The sequence below is a fragment of the Gigantopelta aegis genome, chromosome 14, assembly GCF_016097555.1.
Source record: "Gigantopelta aegis isolate Gae_Host chromosome 14, Gae_host_genome, whole genome shotgun sequence".
NCBI lineage: Eukaryota > Metazoa > Mollusca > Gastropoda > Neomphalida > Peltospiridae > Gigantopelta > Gigantopelta aegis.
Genome location: NC_054712.1, coordinates 1049273 through 1067564, shown reverse-complemented (window position 1 = coordinate 1067564; position 18292 = coordinate 1049273). Strand labels below are relative to the sequence as shown.

Here is an 18292-nt window from a genome sequence, read left to right as displayed (position 1 = left end):
GGTCGTCAGCCCGCGTAGCTCAGTCGGTAGAGCATCAGACTTTTAATCTGAGGGTCTAGGGTTCGAGTCCCTACGTGGGCGCTCACATTTTTATTTTATTTATGTTACCTTTTTAGGTTTTTTTTTTTCTCTCATTTTATAAATACTAGGTATTTTACTGTAAATTAGAACTACACATTTATGAATATTTTACCACTTAAACAAGATTAGGCCAGTGTTAGGATATTTTATATGAGATGGTATGTTGCAAAATTAGTTTGCGGATCCCGTGTAGCTCAGTCGTTTGTTTTAACGACACCATTAGAGCACACTGATTTGTTAATCATCGGCTATTGGATGTTAAACATTTGGTAATTTTGACATTTTAGTCTTAGCTAAAGAGGAAACCCGCTACGTTTTTCCATTAGTAGCAAGGCATATTTTATATCCACTATCCCACAGAGAGGAGAGCACATGCCACGGCCTTTGATATACCAGTCGTTGTGCACTGGATGGAACGAGAAATAGCTCATGGGCCCACCGACGGGGATCGATCTTAGACCGACCACGCATCAGGTGAGCGCTTTACCACTGGCTATGTCCCACCCCTAGTCGGTAGAGCATCAGGGTTTTATTATGAGGGACTAGTGTTTGAGTCCCGTCGGCGCTTTCGTATTATTATTAACACACACACACACACACACACACACACACACACACATTGTTCTCCAGAAACATTGTACATATATCTTTCATTGCCCCACGATGGTGTATGTGCTGTCCTGTTTGTGGGGCAGTGAATAAAAAAACACAGACTTAGGAAGATGCCGCAGTGTGTGCAGGTTGAGAAAAGGAAAACTGGAGAATTATAAGGAAGAAAGGAAATGTTTTACTTAACGACGCACTCATCACATTTTATTTACGGTTATATGGCGTCGGATGAAGCTACATCATTGACAACTGTCGGAGATGGGGTGGAGGGATGGGGGGGGGCGGAGCCCAGTGGTAAAGCGCTCATGAACGGTCGGTGTGGGATCGATCCCCGTCGGTGAGCCCATCGGTCTATTTCTCGTTCCAGCCAGCGCACCACGACTGGTATATCAAAGGCCGTGGTGTGTGATATCCTGTCAGTGGGATTTAGCATATATATATAAAAAATCCCTTGCTGTTAATGGAAAAAAATATAGCGGGGTTCCTGTCTAAGACTATATGTCAAAATTACCAAATGTTTGACATCCAATAGCCGATGATTAATAAATCAATGTGCTCTAGTAGTGTCGTTAAACAAAACAAACTTTAACTGATTAAAAAAACAAATCCAGATTGAAATGAGCTCAGCGACGGGGATCGACCCTAAACCGACTACGCATCAGTCCATCGGAGTTTCACTTAGGCTACATCAGACTTGCACACAGGGGTGAGTTGGAGTTGGGGCGAGTTAACAGAAAGTCATATTTGTGGGTCATTCCGGTTATTGGACATTTTTGACCCGGAAGCGAAATCTGTTACACAAAATGGCGGAGTTGTCGGTGAGCATGCGGGCATATTGTAAATTACTTCTCCACGCAGCCAAGTATCCTCACTGTGCGGTCAATGGAGTCCTTCTAGCAGAAGACACAAAAGGCAAAGAACACAAGAGTCTCAAAATCGTAGACTGTATTCCGCTTTTCCATATAACGCTTGGTCTGGCGCCCATGCTTGAAGTCGCCTTGCTTCAGGTATAAAATCAAAATGATGAATGGCATCGCATTCGTGCTCTCTGCGTTTATCTTTTAAATATTTGTTTATTATATTGTTATATATTTTACGGTGTAATTAATGGTTTAATTACCAGGACAAAATTTTCCACCCCACACCATCAATTTGTATTTATTTTATTATGCTTATAAGCGTAGGTAGTGGAGAGGCTAATTTCTGATTATTTTAAAGGTGCAATATCTTGTCCGATACATCAACATCACTTTCATAGTACGGGCCTAACTCTGGATGAGCAGGAAAATTTGCCAAATTATCTAATGCTTTAAATATTGCAAAATCCCAGTTATTTTCTAACAAAATATCAATTAGGCCTACATTGTATTTTGTTCATGTGTACAGTACAACCGTGTCCGGTGTATCGGTGCGTCCGGTGATTCGGCGCACTTGGTATTTTGCTTGAGTATGCTTAGGAAGTTGTCATGTTGTCGGAGTTTTTAACGAACTAAAGTTAAATTCCTTTTTCAATGGTTAATCAAGTATCAACATATTTATTGTTAAGGGTGCAATTAATTTTTTTTTTTGAATTATCAATAACTATATAATAATTTCAAAATAAATCATTCACCTGTTTTGGTGTTTATAAATGCGAAGTAGGTCATCCTTATTGATATTAAGAATGTTAAAACCAGTCTAAAACCACCTTTCCCACATTTAAAAAATTATAGAAAACAGTCTAAATGTAATTATTTTTGTTTTAAACCGAAAAAGAAAACACAGGCAAATACAAACAAAACGAAAATTTTACACCTTAATTGACAGTCATTCCAGTTCACAATTGTCACATTGTTATAAAAAATAAAAGTGATACGTGCATAATCTACCCGAGAAAAATAAAATCCATGTAGGCATCTTAGCCATGCATGACAATGAACATGTATGCATCTGCAGTACTGTGCCACTCAAGAAAACGATTCCGAAACTGATCATGAGATGGGTCATATGTGATCGTTCATTTTCATAGTAATAGTTTTAACAAGACAACACAAAAAAGTACTAAAATAATTCTGGGACAATAGTGTAGCGTTTATGGGCTAAAAGTGAGGTCATGGGTGGTTTATAAATAGCGGGGCCAATGATCTACATCTACTGCGCCGAATCACCGGACATGCAAATCGTTTTGGATACAAGGGGGTGTCTATATTTATGCACCATTTGAAAATGTTTATTTACTACAGACATAAAACAGTTTGTAGTGTATTTCAGATTATGCACTTCTTCATTGGTGAGAGACGCATTTTATTAAATATTTTACAATGTTCACATAGACAATAGTCCTTGAAAGCTTAGGTGCGCCGATACACCGGACAGCACTGTATATATTATTATATATTCAGTGATTATAGTGATAGAAATAAGAAAACAAATTCACTTGTCCGCTGGACAAGTATACCACAAAATCTGCTTGTCCATCTATGTAGGGCAGGAGGTGGATGCAGAAGGAAAAGTTAAACCCCTTTTACCTTTTCTTTTTAAACCAACTTCAGCAATGAAAACCAGTTGAATTGTTCTCGAGCACATTCCATTCAAAACACATCACTGCCATGGTTTTCAACTTTCACTTTTAGCTGAAGGTTTGGAACTAGTAATGTTTATAGTTTAGCGGTGCTTGACGAAATGACCTGTTATAAATGAAAATGTGCCTGTCGCCAAATGTTAAATAATGTTACTGTTGTCCTTTGTTATTATTCATGTGGGCAATTCCATATATTGGAGAGCTAGGACTTGATGCCAAAAAATAATCTTCATAATTTAATGAAATAAATGATTGAAATCTATAGATTAATTACCCAATTTAACTAACAAAATAGTTTTCCCTAAAACAAGTTTTCTTTTTGTACTACACGCCACTGGCAAACATTTCATATTTTAAGTTTAAAAGTTGACAAAAATATGGGTAAATTAGGCCTATCTATATTCCCTGAATGTAAAGCAATATTCTGCATATTTCATTAGATTTGTAATGTCACTACCCTGACTCTCAAACACCAAATAGTTAGAAACAGTCAACAAAAAGCATAGAGACTGAAATATAATTCATAGAAAAATGTTTTGCCACTGTAACGTCAGTCACAAAAGAGTAACATTTTTTGTGTAGAAAAAAAAATCTGAGGGTATTCCAACATGTCATTCATAATTTTCTTACTGCTTGCCAAGGCAAACCTTAAAAACATCCCATCAGTCCTTGATATTATATGAATGTAGCGTGAGAGTGGAATAAAATTGGTAACGTCAGTCACATGTAACGTCAGTCACGGGAAAACAGGAGCTGTAACGTCAGTCACTTTTCAACCAGTGAGCTATAACTAGGTCTTACTGAATTCTTTCTACATATCTTTAACCCTTTCCCTAGATTTCCTCACATTTTAAATTAAACTTAATAAAAAGCATACACTATTGGTTCAAACAACGAGTAAACAAACTGAAATAGTAAAAACATTCTGCAAAAATAGCCACCAAAAGTCGCCATTCACACTGTTTTTTCTTCTCCAGTTAGGCTAAACTATTGGTCAATAGATTGACCCCCCTATAGGAGGCCTATTGTATTCTAAATAAGGTAAAACGTTCCTTACACATGAATATTCATGATTTTTCTCCCACAATGCACAGTACTTTCTGATATCAGCAATTGAAGCAAAGAAACTAATGCTCCTTCCTTCGCCGAGGCAGCAAAGGATATGCCAAGCATAATAGTTACAGAACTGTCGACAACAGACATTGAATGGCGTAATAATTCCCTCAAGTTGAATGAGGTGTTTGCTGATGCCCCGGCCATCAAAGGTATAGCTCGGTTCCACCACCTCCGTGTTAAACAGGGCAAGGTTGAGACATTCACTCTTGACTAATGATGTTGCCAATTCTTCCGACAAGACAGATGTGATCGAAATACCTGCTCAACATGCTGAAGCGATGGAGGCACCAATTGCAATAGATGATTGGTGGGCTGTCGAATACGATGGTGAACTCTTCCCTGGAGTAGTCAAGAATATTCAGAACAATAACTTTGAGGTCTCTGTTGTGAAAAAAGTTGGTGCCTCATGGCAATGGCGATCCAAGGAGGATCAAATTTTCTATCACAAGTATCAAATGAAGAAGAAGCTGCAACCTCCAGTGATGATCAATGCCAGAAATCATAGGGGTGCCACTTTCCTTGATTTTGATTAATTGGCGGATGGCAGTGGTACATATCATTCGCTAGTGAGCAATGTAACTTTGAAAATGTTTTCAATATAGTTTTAACGTAACATTGGAACTAATGCAAGACTTCTAATATGTCTAATGGCATGCTTCTGTTATGAATGAACTGTGAAATACTTACATATATCGAAATTGGTAACACTTTTCCAGTTACTGAATTAATATTCAACTGTAACATCAGTCACAGTAACGTCAGTCACACACTGTCAAGTGACTATTCTGTAATTATCCTAATTAATGCACTTGTGTTTTCAACTTTTTTGTCATGTTTAACTTTCAGTGTTAAATTGTCTTGTTCCCCAGGATGAAAACTAATGTGTACCATGTTTTAAATGAAGCTCCATTTTGAAATTTTCACACCACCATTAGTTGTGCATCTGTAATGAAACTAGCTTGCAGCTACCACAAACAAGACAAACCTGCTTATTACCTCTAACTTGTTGTAAAAGATGTATGTAATTGAAATGGTGGGCATTTCACCTCATTATATTAGTACAAATCCAATTATAAAACATTGAAGTGTTCTGGACAAACTGTAACGTCAGTTATGTAATCATTCTTTTAATGTTGTGGTTTTCCAATTTAGTAATGGTTTCTAGAAATGTAGTTTCATGTTGCCATGTTACCTAGGACAGAAACATTTGTTAACATTTCACGGTTTGAAGACAAATTTAAAATAAAGTTGACGTAATTTTTTATCTGTTTTTTTTCGTGTAACGTCAGTCACGCAAATATTTTTCATCCCCATTCAGCGATACAAAAGAATATGAAACATTTTTTAATGTCACCAAATAGACTTGGACCCCAGTATGCTTGATGCAAAATATAAAGAACTAGGAGGTACAGGTTTGATAGCCACACCACTGGATATGACCTCCAACCTCTCTGAATGTAACGTCAGTCACAGTGGAATTGCCTATGTACTGTTACATATCAGGGAACATTTTGTTCAGTATCATGTCACCTTTCGCTACACAATTTTAAAACATTAAACAGTAGTTGCTAATCAATTTTTAGTTGAGTACAAATATCGCTAATCAAGATTTTGAAAACAAAATTTTCCCTACATATATACTAGTAGGCCCTACGTACAAGTTTACATGATGCAGTGAATCTCTAAACAGTAGCCTACCCCATGTGCAAAAATGGGCCCAAGTAAGTTCGATGGGAATCCAGTTTACAGGGGGATTGACATAAAACTAATTGCTGTATTCTGTTTACTATTAAATAAGGAAAAAGTAATAAAACTGTCAAATAAAAACCACAATCAAATGTGGGTAAAATTCTGCAACTTATAAGCACTTAACTGGGGAGGTGGGGGTGCATTTTTACCATCAAACAAGTTGAAAATCTGTCCACGAGTCCAAGCCGAAGAATTTACTTTGTTAAAGACACGTTTAAAAACTTAACAACTAAAACATAAAATTCATGATTGTCCGGTCAGTGCGGAAAGGCCTACGAGATGTAAACAAATTTAAATCACGTTCGCAACTCAAATAACTTTATAATAACAAAGCTAGTGATAAATATAGTGAATAAAAAATAAGGTGTACTTTACTTACTTTAAAATAAAGTTTCTATTTAACCTTGGTTGTTTAATTGACATTTGTCAAAAATGCAACACAAGCTGAAGTGAAGGTACCTTGGTAACAACTATTAAACTAACTCAGAGACTCATCCAAGGTAATATTCTGCCATAAATGAGGACTGCTACCTGCGGAACCATATGGTTTCAGACGTACAATTTACATTAAATAAACACAATAGAACTAGATGATTCGTCTACTGTTCAGTTTAGAAGGATGGACCAAATCATTCATTTAATGGATGCATTGGTCGTTGAGCCATTCACAATGCATAGGGCTTCCTCGGGTCTGTTAATAGACATGGTAAAATCTTTTCTACTGAAAACTTGAAGGTGTTCTAGTAACAGTTCAAGTATAAGCACGTGCATGATATGGTAAAAACAAAAACAAAAAACCCTTTAAATATGCATTTTAAAACTTACTACATCGCACTGCTTCAACACAAAAATACTTACTCTTAATATTAATTAAGTTTCTGTTTATCAAAGCTTGGCATATGACACATTTGTACCGGGCAAAGTCCATGACTAGACCCATATGTAGGCCCGTATGAACGATAGATCTAGAGTGGGAGATGGTAACAACCTCTATGGTGGGGAGACAAGCCATATTTTAACTTTTATTTATACAGAAAGGACCCGTTATTTCCAGACTTGTTCTGATAACACAAGAAACCACGTGATCGGGCTTATCCCGCCTTTCCACGGGTTTGTTGATCGATCATAATTTTGTTTTGTCATCCACCAGTACTTTTAAGTAAATTATTTAATAAAATTCACTTCAGAGATATATGTAAATTTTATATAACTTACACCTAAATAATAAGATGATGAATGTTAGCTAATATGTCGTTTTAATCGTAGATTAATCTGTCTTTAGAACAGGTTTTCGTTTTAACACATTACCGATGATGTAATCAGTAATTCACATAAATCGAAGAAAAACCGACTTGTAAAGAGACAACTATTTTGTTTTAAACTTAAACAACAAAACAAGATAAAAAATAAAATTGTTTTCAAATACAAATGGTATCTAATATAATTTGTTGATCAAATAAATTATTTATATCAGCTGAGACGTTCCGAGTGGAGAATTCGGAACTCAATCGCAGCTCCAAGGTATTCCGAATATTCACGAGCTAAGACTTATTGTGTTATCAAGACCATGTTTATATAACTCTCAAACCACAATATTTGTATAACATTTTGCAATGAGACACTGCTGATTTCGTTTTTTGTTTTTCTAAGTGCAACCATTGCTAAAAATTATGATACCGTTTTTAAACAAATTAATTTTTACTTGTCCGCCGGATAACCGCTAAGGTAAAATATGCTTGTCCGAGTAAATTTTCACTTGTCAATACAAACTAGACAAGTGCTTATTTTGTACGCTGGTATTATTGCTAAAGTCTGAACCAAATTGTTAACAACTACGATAAATTACTCTCCTACCTTTATTTACCGTTAGATTTCCCCAAACGTTTGTCTGGACACAAATCATGAAACAACGATTACAGTTACACAGATTCCACATATGAGACTAATAATTTCACCAGTATTGACTTCACTGAGATTGCATATAGGGCAAAATACATGCAGTTTTCTACCGTCTACCATTTTGCTTGTTTGTGGAATACTTTTTAAGAGGGGTGGGTCGATTTGACGTAATCTAATAACGTCATGACATGCGCTAAGGTTACCAGTAAATAACACACTCATCATGATGTCAGATTAATTACGTCAAATACTTAGAAGGAGTTGTTGAAAAACATCTTAGCTCGAAAACCATCCTATTCTAAAATGGGACATTTTATGAACAAAGCCGCACATTGTAGACGGTTGACGTAACAACATATTTGTTTAGGGGGCTCTTTTTTAATAAATTATAATATAAACATATATATTATATTTATAAACAAGACTTCTACATCATTACATGATACATGTAACTATTGTATCCGAATCAATTCTGCTAATAAATACATTTATAAATAGACTGGTCTGATTAATTTAGTTAAAAGTAATGTGATTTACTTCCATAACTACATAGTACGGTTTTCGGGAGAGGGTAACAAAATGACATACTCTTACTACATTTACTTAAACATTGGAATGTTTTACAGTAAACAAAAACAACAAGTGATTATATGGAAAACATTTCATACATTTTATTAAGTACTAAAATGAAAAGGTACATGTCAGGGACATTTTGTTTGAAAGTATCACATCGCGATTTGCTACGCAAGTATCAGAGATCACTACACAATTTTAAAACATTAACCAGTAGTTGCTAATCAATTTTCAGTTGATACCGCTAATCAAGATTTTGAAGAAAAAAAATATCTGCCTGCGTGTAAACACTGATGTACACTACAGTAAAGTGCTGTGTGCAAATTGAAAAATAGTGCATCAAACCATGGCGAATATTGTGAACGAGATTTGATTGTTGCACCCTTAGTATTTGGTTGTAAGTTTTTTTTATGGGCAAAGAGGGAAAAGTGGGAAGCACCATTATGCTACTCGAGATGTGTGTACATTGACTGGTATATATAATTTGATTGTATACATAGCAATGAAATATGTAGATCTATGGAAACCATAAAAGTGATATCTGGTGAAAAGTCATATTTTCACTGTATTTTACCTACAGTGAAAATATAGAAATCATATTTACTTTTTTGTAAAAGTGCATGATTAAATTATCTCCTTTCCACTTGTTTCTTCGTATTTAATTTTGATGATGATCAATCCATCTGATCGTATTTGAAATAAAAATGTAATTTAAACAACTGTACCTGTAAAAAACAAAAAAAAAAAAAGGGATATGAAGTGCAATTACGATATAATATCTAAAACAGATTGAATACGAAGCTACATGTACATAATGACGACACAGTGTTGTGTCATTGAGTATAAGTATAACAATTTAACGGTGTTCGATTCATTTTGTTTTTGGAGGATCACTTTGTCAGGTATTTTTGCACAGCAGTATTATTAAATAAATGTTAATTTAATAATTAAATAAAGATAACTTTTATTCAAATTTATTTTAAAATGTCTATGGTCAAGTACATTTTGTGGAAAAGTTCCATAGGAAGAAATATATCATGGCGTTACGTCTTTTCGATAGGATAAGTAAAAGATATAAACAAAAAGCGAAAGATATTGTCAAAAATTAGGAAAGCTGTATATAATAAATATACTCGTGATGTGTGAAAACCATATTTTCATTCATTGCTTCGCAATTCATGAAAATATGGTTTTCACAGTCATTACTCGTTGACATAAAAATTGTATTTGAAAAAACCCGTGAAATAGTCTCTGTATATTCTTTGTTTATTTCAGATTGATGCATTTTGTCGCAGTAAAGGCTACGTTATAGGAGGGTACTATCAAGCCAATGAAAATTACGATGATCTTCAGTAAGTCATGTTTAACGTTCAGACTACGAGATTCCCACCAGTCACATGTTTAACATTCAGACTACGAGATTCCCACCAGTCACATGTTTAACATCCAGACTACGAGATTCCCACCAGTCACATGTACAACAGCCCTCTATGTTAACGTTTCTGTCAGGAGCCAGGTGGCGCCTACTTCTAGTTTTTTTATGTGCCAAATAACAAATTTAGAAGCTATGTTTATATATATATATATATATACGCAGAATTTCACCAGACAAGTACATCTACAAATCTACTTGTCCAGATAAGTTGTCAGTTTTATTCAAGAGCAAGGACAATGGTTTTGACTGCTCAAAATGAAACAGCATTATAACTTTTACTTGTCCATGGGACAACCACTAAGCTTTATCACTTGTCAGGACAAATGGATAAGTCCTTATTTTGAACACATGTGCACACACACACACACACACACAGATCTATAAACTAATTATATTGTTATTATAACTTATATTGTACCGATATATGTTTGTGTGTGTGTGTATGCATATGTGTGTACTCTGTGATTAGCATACATGTCACAGTACATACATGTATCTATAATTGCCTATTTGATAATAATTTATATCTTTAAATCTATTACAATTTATGTAATTCAATAATTTAAATAATTTATATAAATGTGTACAAATTATTAATATAATTTTAATTATTTTCCTCTCAGCTTTTTAATTACTACGTGCATGCATTAATGATTTTATTTGATACAAATCAAGACTGTAAGGAAAAGAAAGTTCCATAAAAAAGGAAAAAACAAACCTGTGTTTTATAGTCGTAAAATTGTCCATTGTTTCTTGATGTTTGTTTTTGCAGGTTAAACCACATAGCCAGAACGATTGGAAGAAAAGTTAATCAAAATTTCCCTGAAGCCTGCTTGTTTATGGTAATTTGATTATCTTTGATATTTAGTGAGCCTGAGATATCTGTACATACTGCTGTAATATGGAGCCTGAGATATCTGTACGTACTGCTGTAATATGGAGCCTGAGATATCTGTACATACTGCTGTAATATGGAGCCTGAGATATCTGTACATACTGCTGTAATATGGAGCCTGAGATATCTGTACATACTGCTGTAATATGGAGCCTGACATATCTGTACATACTGCTGTAATATGGAGCCTGAGATATCTGTACATACTGCTGTAATATGGAGCCTGACATATCTGTACATACTGCTGTAATATGGAGCCTGAGATATCTGTACATACTGCTGTAATATGGAGCCTGAGATATCTGTACATACTGGTACATACTGCTGTAATATGGAGCCTGAGATATCTGTACATACTGGTACATACTGCTGTAATACGAAGCCTGATATACCTGTACGTACTACTAATACTATATATACTGCTGTAATATAATATTACATATATGGACCAGTGATCTCCCTTAGACAGGTCAGTAGGTGTGACAACCTTTGATGTAGCAGTGTGGTGGGACAAGGAGAAACCCAAGTCCACCAAGGGCAATTGATCCAGCGACCCTCAGCACGCTAGGTTTTCACTCTAATACTGAGTACAGATTTGTCAATCAGAACTGCTGCCTACAGCACAAAATATTAATCATCACATGAAATTATTTCACCAACTTAAAATAAAATTCATCAATTGTTTTCAAAATTGTTTTGCCAAGTTAAAGTAAAATTCACCAGTTGTTTTTAATGTCTGCATCTGGAAAGTGACAGAATTATCCGTGGGTGAAAATTACACTTGCGAGTAGAATTTTCATAATGCTCAAGTGGGGGTGGAGGAGGAGTTGAACTTGTTCCCCACTTGAGCAGATTTTCTTTTTCTGTGGGAACGTGACTTGACTCGACCCCTCTCTAATTAATCTTCACTTGACACAATCTAGATTCCACCCCACACCCCCTGCTAAAATTCCTATGTGTGCTCTATGCTAATAATCTGGGCCAGGAGATCTAGAAGTACATGTTCTTCTCTCTTCTCATTTCACAGATAGATAACAGACGAGTGAGTCCAGATGCCGTGTCAGAAGTTTATAAAGTTTACTCACTGCAGAAAAACAACTGGAAGGAGCTCGATAACAAGTAGGTATTTCACACGAAGATATGACATACCTCTCATAATGAGCGAGAGTGATAGTTTCATTAGCGTATCGTTCACACAAGTCGTATTTCACACGAAGATATGACATACCTCGCATAATGAGCAAGAGTGATAGTTTCATTAGCGTATTGCTCACACAAGTCGTATTTCACACGAAGATATGACATACCTCGCATAATGTGCGAGAGTGATAGTTTCATTAGCGTATCGTTCACACAAGTCGTATTGCACACAAAGATATGACATACCTCGCATAATGAGCGAGAGTGATAGTTTCATTAGTGTATCGTTCACACAAGTCGTATTGCACACAAAGATATGACATACCTCGCATAATGAGCGAGAGTGATAGTTTCATTAGCGTATCATTCACACAAGTCGTATTACACACAAAGATATGACATACCTCGCATAATGAGCGAGAGTGATAGTTTCATTAGCGTATCGTTCACACAAGTCGTATTGCACACAAAGATATGACATACCTCGCATAATGAGCGAGAGTGATAGTTTCATTAGCGTATCATTCACACAAGTCGTATTACACACGAAGATATGACATACCTCGCATAATGAGTGAGAGTGATAGTTTCATTAGCGTATCGTTCACACAAGTCGTATTTCACACGAAGATATGACATACCTCGCATAATGAGCCAGAGTGATAGTTTCATTAGCGTATCGTTCACACAAGTCGTATTACACACGAAGATATGACATACGTCAGATAATGAGCGAGAGTGATAGTTTCATTAGCGTATCGTTCACACAAGTCATATTACACACGAAGATATGACATACCTCAGATAATGAGCGAGAGTGATAGTTTCATTAGCGTATCGTTCACACAAGTCGTATTACACACGAAGATATGACATACCTCAGATAATGAGCGAGAGTGATAGTTTCGTTAACGTATCGTTCACACAAGTCGTATTTCACACGAAGATATGACATACCTCGCATAATGAGCGAGAGTGATAGTTTCATTAGCGTATCGTTCACACAAGTCGTATTTCACACGAAGATATGACATACGTCAGATAATGAGTGAGAGTGATAGTTTCATTAGCGTATCGTTCACACAAGTCGTATTTCACACAAAGATATGACATACGTCAGATAATGAGCGAGAGTGATAGTTTCATTAGCGTATCGTTCACACAAGTCGTATTTCACACGAAGATATGACATACCTCAGATAATGAGCGCGAGTGATAGTTTCATTAGCGTATCGTTCACACAAGTCGTATTACACACGAAGGTATGACATACGTCAGATAATGAGCGAGATTGATAGTTTCATTAGTGTATCGTTCACACAAGTCATATTACACACGAAGATATGACATACCTCGCATAATGAGAGAGTGATAGTTTCATTAGCGTATCGTTCACCCAAGTCGTATTACATACGAAGATATGACATACCTCAGATAATGAGCGAGAGTGATAGTTTCATTAGCGTATCGTTCACACGAAGATATGACATGCGTCAGATAATGAGCGAGAGTGATAGTTTCATTAGCGTATCGTTCACACAAGTCGTATTACACACGAAGATATGACATACGTCAGATAATGAGCGAGAGTGATAGTTTCATTAGCGTATCGTTCACACAAGTCGTATTACACACGAAGATATGACATACCTCGCATAATGAGCGAGAGTGATAGTTTCATTAGCGTATCGTTCACACAAGTCGTATTACACACGAAGATATGACATACCTCAGATAATTAGCGAGAGTGATAGTTCCATTAGCGTATCGTTCACACAAGTCGTATTACACACGAAGATATGACATACCTCAGATAATGAGCGAGAGTGATAGTTTCATTAGCGTATAGCTCACACAAGTCGTATTACACACGAAGATATGACATACCTCAGATAATGAGCGAGAGTGATAGTGTCATTAGCGTATTGTTCACACAAGTCGTATTACACACGAAGATATGACATACCTCAGATAATGAGCGACAGTGATAGTTTCATTAGCGTATCGTTCACACAAGTGTTCCATGGTCTGTTACAATTTCTTTGTCATATGCATTAAATTTAAGACATCATTTACACGATCTTGACGGGTTACACAAAGAACAAGTGGGTTACCTAAATTCTAAATTTGTTTTTTATTTAACAAATTCCATACAACAGACTTGGGTAAAGATCCAATCAGATTTGCTGTTACAAGTGAGTCAAATTAGTATTTGCTAGTTTTTCCGGTGATCAGTCCTACATCAGTGTTTGTAAGGAGTGGTATTCTCCTCCACACTCACCTGGAAACGTTTTAGAGTCACAGATTGACCGCATTGCAATAAACGTTTAACACATTTTATTTGAAACTTCCTGTGATTTCTCGCCTAGCACCATTTGAGAAGAGTGATCTACAGCTTGCTTTGATTTTGTTCATGGCAAAGACTGAATCATGATCAAATTTTTATTGGGCTCAAGTGATGTGATGATTGATTATAAAAACTAATTGTACCTACAGTTTTGATAATGGAATTCATATACCCGTACAGGTTTTGGAATTTGTGTTTGCTTTCATGTCAAAATAAAACCAATATTAAATAGATATCAAAGATAAAAACTAACAATCTATCTATAGGGTGTATCCTGTTGAACACGACAATAGGTGCATTGTTCTTATCATTCAAATCCTTTATTAATTTATATAAGTCTAACCAATTTTATAATCCAAACTTGATGAGTTTGTGCAAACCAAGTTCTACCTGAACACAGTTAATTAGGGCCTCCATGATTCCAAAATATTGGACTCGAGTACTTGAGGGTCAAAGTCGACTCAGACCCGAGTACCCGACACTTACACTAGATGATGATGATGAGATTAAGGAATAAAGTTAAATAGCATTATGCATCTTAATTCCAGCGGTGAACATGGATGCCAAATCATGCCATTGTATTGCATCTAGAAACCGGTTGATTTGTTTAGTGTTGTGAAAGATGGAAGGCCAGTTAAAAAAGAGAAACTCTTGCATTATCATATAATTATTGTGTAACTTATATCATTGATTATCTACTGCTGAAATTACTGTTCTACATTGTCAATTGTATTATAATTGATCATTGTATTCCACCTTGCACGGGTACTCGAGTCCTGTTAATACAGATGTCTGCTGCTTGCCTATGTGTAGTTCACTGTTAAATTGGTGTTTCAGGCGCACCGTCGACGAAGACACTCTGATGGCTGCGTGCACGCTGCTCAAGTCGGAGGCGTTCCGCAAACTGCTGGACTACGACAACCACCTGGATGACATCAAACACGACTGGCGCAACCCCGAGGTCAACGACGAAATCACGCGATGTACATAATGTCACTGTATTTCTAGGACGTGTGTGTGTATGTGAGTGTTATGTACTCAACGACGAAATCACGCGCTGTACATAATGTCACTGTATTTCTAGGACATGTGTGTGTGTGAGTGTTGTGTACTGAAAATTAAGAAAGAAATTGGCCAGTGTACATAACGTTTCTGTGTCTCCAGGACGTGTGTGTGTTGTGCATGGGAAATTTACAAAGTGTGTGTGGTCTTACTGGAAATTTACAAAGAAATTGGTCGGTGTACAGAAAGTGTCTGTATCTCTTGAATGTGTGTGTGTTGTTTCTATACTGAACATTTACAAGGAAATTGATCGGGGTATCTCTATGACACTTGCCTGTGTATTCTGGGGCCTAATTCTCTAATACTGTTAGCTCAATGAATGAACAAAGTACAAGCTACGTGTTCTGGGTAGGCTTACTGTCACAACCCAGTCTCGTCCCAACCAACCTGGGTCCGTCTTGTCACTGGAAATAACCAAAGAGAGATGAGGTGACCACATGGTTTTGTATGGGTAATGTTTTTTGTAGTAAAATAAAAGGGATTTTGTCACACAATAAAATCCATTTTGTTTACTAAAATGTTCACAGAAGCACGCACAAAGTAAAAACCTTGGAAAGAGAGAAAGTGGGGAATCGTTTGGGGTGTTCGGTGTGTTTCTTAACAGACCACCCATTGGCTAAATAACTACATGTAGGTCTGTGACTGGTATATCAAAAAGCTGGGTATTTGCAGTCCTGTCTGTAGGAAAGTGCATGTTTATAGGATATTAAACAAGCCTCCATTTTGTATCCTGTTTATGTCCCAAGTGAAATTGTTTTGAATTATCTTTAGCTTTAGTAAGTGACAAACAAAACTATTTCACGAGGAACATAAACATGATACAAATGGCAGCAAGTTTAATATCCTATTTATTACCCATAAGGTTGTCACGAAGGGTTAGGGTTAGATGGCGTCACGAAGTGTTACGTTCCACTTAGTGTTCTAATGGGACGTATCACTTTGATTTGTACCAAGATATTTTTAACCATATGTGTAATGAACCCAGTTCCTGCTGCTGTTGAAGGTAACGTGGTGGCAATGATTTGATTCTCAGTCTTACATTTTTGATTATAGACCTGAAACATGCAGGGCTCGAAATTAACAGCTAGCAAGAGGCAGTTGCCATTTAAAACGCTTTCTGAAACGGAACATTTTATTTTCATCATTTCGAGTAGCAATTGCTTTCAGTTTAAAAAATAATTAGCAAATAGTATTTAACATTTTAGAAAAAAATTTCAAACTTGCATAGGAAAACACTACACGCTGCGGAACAAAATGTTACTTTTGATAACAAATTTCACAAACAATTTTTTTCTTCCATCTTATAGCATTGTACAGTTATTCAGATATAAAGATATTACTCTCAATATTAGAACGGCCCATATTAAATCAGAATCGTAATAACGAAAATAAATAAAAAACAAAATGATTGCAATAGTTTAAATGTTTTTTGAGTCTTGATAAATTCTAGAGTGTTAACCATTGGCCATGTACTTAGTAGTTCAGGAAACAAAAATATATTACCACTAAGGCTGGGTTTCCATAGAAGTTCACTTTTCACATGTCATGATTAAACTTTCACAATTCACTTTTATGACGCTGTCCACTAAGTTCACGTAGACCGAGTTCATTTGTCTCTCTTGTTTTGCATACTATACCATAATTTCCATATCATAAATACCATAATTTCCATATCATACATACCATAATCTCATCATATCGTATCATTTCCACCCAGTTAGCAACCAAACATTAATCAAAGATTTGTGTAAAGATTAACCCAAAATCCGTACAGGAAGAAATTACAGTATTTACATGTTCAATATAATGCAATAGTTTGTGTATTATGTACTTTCATTTCACTGTACTTCACTGTTCATGTCACAAAAAAACAAGCATGTTCGTTTCTTTATTAACGTGTGACCCCTGACATAAAAGTGTAAAGTGACACGTGAACATCTATAGGGCCTGTACTTTGAACATGACTTGTTTGTTCTTCGGTTCATGCGTGAATGGTGAAGAGTAAATCATGACACATGAAAAGTGAACTTCTATAGAAACTCAGCCTTAAAGAAGACTTTTCTTTAGAGCAGTGTCCGACAATATTTTTTTTTAATAATACAAAAAACCAGGTGTTTAAATATTTTAATTATTATTATTATTTTAATTTTTAATAAATAAGTTGTGTAATATGTACATTATTATGGATACATGTGTAAATATCTATTATTAAACAAGAGGATGTAATTGTTTATGTAAATATATTGAAGCTCTGTTAATTTCTCATTCATATTTAATTCAAACATTTGCATGTCCTGTTAGTAGTGTTCGATAATAACTGGTAGTCATTTTGTATTGATGCAAAACATACATGTAAACACAAACACAACTAGATGTACAATAAACATTCACAACAGTGCGTATTGTCAGCTGTCGTCATATACATATAATTATGTCATAATTACCGTTAAATTCATTACAGTATGACGTCATCCCATTGGTCCAGCTGTAGCAATGCGAGTTCGTTCATTTCTTGATGAACATAAAAATTACATCGTTAAGGAACATCATTTTATATTGGTGCTTTGTCTTATTAATTGTTAAAATATGAACTTTTAGTATTAGTATTAGTAAGTATGCTTCAATTTTAGTATTAGTATTGTAAGTATGCTTCAATTTTAGTATTAGTATTAGTAAGTATGCTTCAATTTTAGTTATAAGGTTGGTTTGTTGGCTTTTTGTTTTACATTCATCTGGAAATTAAAAAAACAAAGTCATCCACAAACTTATATGAGAATGGCATCGTTGATCAATTCACACAGTTTGCAGACGATTGTTGTTTTTCAT

General features: G+C 35.6%; 1 protein-coding gene and 1 non-coding gene across 2 annotated transcripts; both read left to right on the top strand.

The window, feature by feature from the left end:
- Window positions 1–8: 8 nt before the first annotated feature.
- On the top strand, window positions 9–81 carry Trnak-uuu. Its single transcript has one exon. It is a non-coding gene; the product is annotated as a tRNA-Lys (tRNA).
- Window positions 82–1493: 1412 nt separating this feature from the next.
- On the top strand, window positions 1494–17864 carry LOC121389537 (ER membrane protein complex subunit 8-like). The gene is made up of 5 exons (XM_041521203.1): window positions 1494–1697; window positions 9863–9939; window positions 10795–10864; window positions 11945–12036; window positions 15242–17864. The coding sequence occupies exons 1-5, from the start codon at window positions 1494–1496 to the stop codon at window positions 15393–15395; spliced, it is 597 nt and encodes a 198-aa protein (XP_041377137.1). The 3' UTR covers window positions 15396–17864.
- The last annotated feature ends 428 nt before the right edge of the window (window positions 17865–18292 follow it).

What these genes read in the sequence shown, in the direction of transcription:
- LOC121389537 (XM_041521203.1), top strand. Translation starts at nt 1,494, where the DNA reads ATGGCGGAGTTGTCGGTGAGCATGCGGGCATATTGTAAATTACTTCTC. An exon ending in CTGAAGCCTGCTTGTTTATG is followed by an intron (nt 10,865 to 11,944) that starts GTAATTTGATTA and finishes CTCATTTCACAG; the next exon opens with ATAGATAACAGACGAGTGAG. An exon ending in TGGAAGGAGCTCGATAACAA is followed by an intron (nt 12,037 to 15,241) that starts GTAGGTATTTCA and finishes TTGGTGTTTCAG; the next exon opens with GCGCACCGTCGACGAAGACA.